The 6000-nt window shown below is 43.6% G+C and overlaps 1 protein-coding gene across 1 annotated transcript in view; it reads left to right on the plus strand.

The window, feature by feature from the left end:
• The window catches only part of st3gal5 (ST3 beta-galactoside alpha-2,3-sialyltransferase 5), a 29583-nt gene extending 23970 nt beyond the window's left edge, over window positions 1-5613 (plus strand). The window contains 5 exon segments of the mRNA NM_001171830.1: window position 1022; window positions 1025-1365; window positions 2119-2305; window positions 2798-2956; window positions 5341-5613. Coding sequence (NP_001165301.1) covers window position 1022; window positions 1025-1365; window positions 2119-2305; window positions 2798-2956; window positions 5341-5613 — 961 coding nt within the window.
• Window positions 5614-6000: the final 387 nt, after the last annotated feature.

A 6000-nucleotide genomic window follows, 5' to 3' on the forward strand; every position in this document is an offset into this window, starting at 1 on the left:
TCCATGCCCTCATCACCTCTCAAACTTAAGTGAATTTTCATTCATAAATTACATGTGCAAATGTTGGCATTTTAGCTGTTAACTTCCTGCGGGTAGAGGGGTCACGATCTGGCGGGGACATGCTGGGAGTTGTAGTTTTTAAACTATGGTTCCTGGTGAATTTAATGGCTCCGAAGTAGGTTTCATTACCTGCAAAGTTACTGATGATTTGGGCCACTAATGATCTTCTCCCTTCATGTTAAAAAGAAAGAACCACTAAAGCCAGTGTCAATTCTTGGTGGTGCTCTAATTGCTTGAGGTGCAGAATTTCTCATCCAAGTGTTATCTAACAGCGGCCTGTTCCACTGACTGACTATATTCTAGCGTTAGGGTGCATAGAGCTTGTCACTAGGAGAGACCACTCCACCCAGGCTTCTAGCACATGAAACCAACATCTTATACCTGCAGAAGCCAGTGTGTATTGCTTCCTTGCACTGATAGAGACACTGTACAAGACATGGTGTGCGTTACTTTTAGGCACTTCCCAAAATTCAGTGGTATTCATGCTCTAGGCAAGGCCTAAGGGGTAATGTATTAAAAGCTGTAAAAGGTCTGGATGGGCTGAGTGAGCAGCTTACAGCAACCTGTGTGCATGGCTAGCTTTAGAAAAAGAAAAGGGACGCCCTTCAATAGGATTATCCTTTTGTTATATTTCCCTTAATATTTGTATTGGACAAGTAATCAAGAAAGTTTAGTGTTCCTTTAACTAAGATTTGTGCCTGGCATTGTCCCATTATCAAGCCACCCATGCAACACAGCCAAGTTCTTTTATGATTATGTTCAGGCTTCTGAGAATGTGCCAGGGTTTGGCCTGCTGTACAATGGCATGTTGTGTTCTCCTTTTGCTATGAATGCAGCATCTGTTATCTTGCAATCAGTGCCTTGTGTATATTACCCCACACTGTAGATATGGGGGCTTTTAGGAGAGGGCTCTGAGCCTCTGTTCTCTGTAACCTCATTTGCTTTGTTTCTTCTCCTACAGAGAGCGAAGACGTTTGCCAGAGATGTGCTGCAAGCCCAGTGCAGACCAGCGTTTGCCAGGACCCAAATGGACCGGTTGTTTAGTAGTAAATATACCAAGAACTTGTCTAGTTTCATAAAAAAGGATAAAAGCCTCAACGAATCCCTGTATAAATACGAGCCACCATTTGGCTTCCGGCATTATGTTGATGAACTCAGTGACCTGCTGGAAATGATGCCAGAAGACGGCCTGCCGAAGGAATTGCACTCCAAACACTGCAAGAGGTGTATTGTCATCGGAAGCGGTGGGATCCTTCACGGACTGGAACTTGGACAAATGGTTGACCAGTTTGATATTGTTATCAGGTACCGTCTTGTCATCTCATAGCACCCTAAATATTCCTAAAAGGGCTGCTATAGTTGTATAGTTGTGCTCACTGCCATGGAGTGAAAGTTCCCTCTGTTAATGTGGCACCCACTTAAAATGTCTGATATAGCCTGCCAACCTTAGGTGCCAAAGGAGGACGCCTGGTCAACCTCATAATCTGATTTAAGGAGTCTGTTAGGTTGCTGGTCAACCCAGAAATGCACAGGACTCATTGCCTCCAATGAGGACCATGGTCTCTTTCCATTTATGCCAGTGACAAGCTATACATTGGGGTATTGTTTCCTTCTGAGTATATCATGCCTGTGGGAAAATGTCACATGTTCTGTTGGCCTTATGGTTGTCATATACTGCAGTCCCTGTGGGCCAAATGAACAGGTGCCCTGTATCTGGCCATATATAGGGACTGGAGCTGCCAGCAAGTAAAGAGAAGCTACAGATTCTTTCACAATCCAACAGGATCACAGTATAGACTGTCAAAACTGACCCTTGATGTGACATACATGCCCAGTATGTCAGTCAGTGTTCAATATTGTCCATAATTTCCCACATCTGGCATATATATGGTCAGCTTTACACAAGGTTTAATTCCCCTTTATATATTTTACATACATTCCCTTTTGTTTATAGAGATCTAATAGAAAGGATGCCCTACTTTATCTGGAAAAGAAGACAGAAAGATTATTAGGTGCCATGCAAGTGTAGAATTATCACTTACAAACCTGTCTTTCCAGGTTAAACAATGCCCCAGTGCATGGATACGCACAAGACGTCGGGAACAAAACGACCATTCGGATGACCTATCCAGAAGGTGCCCCTGTGTCTGAGCAGGAATACCAGCACAGTAGTCTCTTTGTCACCGTGCTCTTCAAACACGCAGATTTCCGATGGCTAGAGGCAGTGCTGAAGAACCAAAAGCTGGTACGGATCAGTATTGATTTGTTTATTTTTTGCCGCAATAGGGAAAACTTGTACAAGCCAAGGCCACTGCAGATTTGCCAACCTTGCAAATCATAGAGATATATATGTATATAATCACAGAGTGACCTTGCTGGAATCAATGGAAAGCGTGACTCTGGGAGTGATATAGGCTGCACAATGGGCTGCATTGTTAGTGAGAGGCACGAGGGAAGATGCTGACCTGATACACAAGAGAAGACATTTACTGGATAGTAATGCATAGGAATGGGAAGAAGGGATACATGGTTGGGAAAGGGCTTGGGAGATGCCATTCAGATCAAGTCTAACAGCTAAATGCCTTTGCATGGCTATCATTATGTATAGGGCCAGGAAATAGCCTTAACCATTCGGTTATATGTGGCTATGTAAAATTCCAGCTTTGGCTGTTTCCAAGTAGACCATAATCCAAAAGAAATCTAAATTCTAAATATTATTTTGCTTTTTGCCTTCCAGTCTGCGTGGAACCGTTTTTTTTTCTGGAAGAGGGTAACAGATAAAATTCCGCTGAATTCCAGCCAGTTTCGTGTCCTGAATCCTCTTATTATAAAAGAGACAGCAATTGACATCTTGGGATTCCCTAAACCTCAGAAGAGATGGCTAGGCTGGGACAAGGTACCAGTTTCTTTTACTCATCCAGGGTCAATGATGGGGGATTAGTATCTCCGGAGCAGGGGGGGGGCGAGCCGACCGGGCGCCCTAGACAACTCGGTCGGCCACCTCGCCCCTGCATCGTTTTGGCATGCACGCACAGTTCAAGCGCGGGGATGGGGGGGGGGGGGGGCGGCGGCGACGTGCGATACAAAGCAGCGCAAAACGGATCGCAGACTAGGGCTAGGCAGGAGATGCTCCTGCCTGGTGCCCCCCAATCATTGCGTCCTAGGCAGCTGCCTCCTCTGCCTACCCCTAGTTCCGGCCCTGCTCCAGAGATCAAATACCGATGGCACGTGTGGAACTTCTCAGTCCAAAGCAGATGGGTCAGCTGAAAAGCACACAGACTGAGAAGTGCCTTGTGTGGTATTGCTGTTAAACATCAGTGGAATCAGAAACAGTTCAGTGTAAAAGTGAAACTGGGTAAAACAGACTGACTGCGCAAAATAAAAAATATTTCTACTATAGTTAGGTAAAAATGTAATCTATAAATGCTGGAGTGATCAGATGTCTAACATAATAGCCAGAACACTACTTCCTGCTTTCAGCTCTATAAGCTTTTAGCAAGTCAGTGACTTTAGGGGGGGCCACATGGGACATAACTGTTCAGTTAGTTTGTGAGCACGCAGGTCAGATTCGAAAGCAAACTAACTGAGCAGTTATGTCCCATTTCCCCCCCCCCTCAAGTCACTGATTGGTTACTGACTGCTAACAGCTTAGAGAGCTGTAAAGGAGGAAGTAGTGTTCTTATAGATTCCATTTTTGCCTCACTAATTCTATTGAAAACATTTTTTATTTTGCGCAGTCTGTCTGTTTTACCCAGTTTCGTTTTTAACTAAACTGTTCCCTTAAGATAAGCAGATTTCAGATAGCACTATGTTACTAAAAGTATATGGACACCTGCCAATCCAACATCTCATTCCTAAATCAGGGGGTTGTAATATGAAGTTAGTCCCTTTTCTACTGTAACTGCCTTGTGGGAAGGTTTACAGTAGATGTTGGTGGGATTTGCTTCCATTCATGGTGAAGAGGTTGGGCACTGATGTTGGGGTTCAGGCATAACTCACAGTTGGCACTCCAATTCTGAACACCTGCCAGTCCAATATCCCATTCCTAAATCAGGGGGGGTTTCACATGAAGTTGGTTGCCACTCAGCACCCACAGTAAGGAAGTTTGCCATATGCAGTCTTATTATGCAGTTATTAAAAGCAGACTCTAGACATGTCTGTTCACCCAGGCTTTTTGAATACAATAAAAGCATTTCTTCAATCTGTAGTTTATTAAGCACTTTGAGTCCCACAGGATAAAAGCACTATAAAAATAATATTATTATTATAACATTGTTGGTGGGATTTGCTTCCATTTGTATATAGGAGGTTAGGCATTGGTGTTGGGGATCAAGCCTGGCTTGCAGCTGGCACTTCAATTCACCCCATAGGGGTTCAGTTGGGTGGAAGTCAGGGCTCTGTTCCCCTTTCTCCATTGAACATTGAGGGCCGTGACAGACGGGGAGATTAGTCGTCGGGCGACTAATCGCTCCAAAATGCCATCCCACCGGCTTTAATGTAAATCACCGGTGGGATGGCAAATGCGGTGCCGCGATTTGCCGAAATCGCTGAAGTTGCCTTGAGAGGACACTTCGGTTATTTCGGCGCCGCGTATGCCATCCCATCGGCGATTTACATTCTAGCCGGTGGGATGGCATTTCAGGGAGATCAGTCTAATCTCCCCATTTATGGTGGTTTTAATAAAAAAAAAAAGGGAAGAAAAACCACACAAAACAGTGCCTAAATGCTGAGTAGGGATATGATGCCTGCATTCCTATAGCTTAGTGTACTGGCTGGTTTACTATAGATATATACTATACTATATACTAAATATATTCTATAGAGGCAATTTTACCTGCACCGTCCTCGCTGTGTGCTACAAGGGGTGGACTGAGTTGGGGCTGAGTATAAGAGCAAACTCTGCCTCAGCCTAATCCAACCCCTATAGACTGACATACTTGCGTATACTGTATATATATATATATATATATATATATATATATATGTATACCTGTATATGTATATATATATATATATATCCCTAAGGGACACAATGAACTATAACTATAAACATGCTATGCCTTAGGGATCTTTGTTCAGAAGTTATAATATTAATATAAATAAGCATTTTCCTATTTTCATGAATATTTCAAAGCCAAAGTAAGGAGTAGATCCAACTTATAAACATAAATACAAATATGTAGTTGTACAGTATAACTTCACATTTTTATGATCATATAATATATTAAAAATAAAGTAACAAGCGCAGAAAGTCCTAATGGTTTTCCATCCATCTTGCAGAACGTGCCAACGATAGGGATGACGGCGGTTATTCTGGCCACGCACCTCTGTGATGAAGTGAACCTTGCCGGCTTTGGCTACGATCTCAGCCAGCCTGACGCCTCCTTGCACTACTATGATAACCGGTGCATGAATATCATGAATGACCAGCCTATGCACGACGTAACCAAAGAGAAGAAGATGCTCCGGACTTTGGTGAAAGAAGGTGTTGTGAGGGATCTGAGTGGAGGGATACACTGTGCTTTTTGTGACACTCAGCACTACACGGAGTAGGAAGGTGGCACGACAGTTTATGTTTGGGTGCCATAACCTGGACCAACGCCATAAGGCTCCTCTCTCCCGCCATGGTACTTGGATGTTATCCAACATCACTGATCTCAGTCAGGCAGGCAGCTTCATGGCACAGAGAGCTCAGGATTATTTCGGCCTATTGGAGCTGCAACATTGTTCCTGCAGGGCCTACCTTTACATGCAGGGAAGATTTTCATTATGCAAACATATTTATTAATGACTATTGGAACACTGCAACACAACTAGTGGTAACTCTGGTTAGCTGGGATTTTTTTGTACAACACTGTAACATCCAATTACTGGTTCAACCTTTCACTGGAAATGAAAGAGGTGAAGAATGTTCTTCTGTCCCTACAGAGCTGAGATGGG

Source organism: Xenopus tropicalis, chromosome 1 (genome assembly GCF_000004195.4).
Source record: "Xenopus tropicalis strain Nigerian chromosome 1, UCB_Xtro_10.0, whole genome shotgun sequence".
Classification (NCBI taxonomy): Eukaryota; Metazoa; Chordata; class Amphibia; order Anura; family Pipidae; genus Xenopus; species Xenopus tropicalis.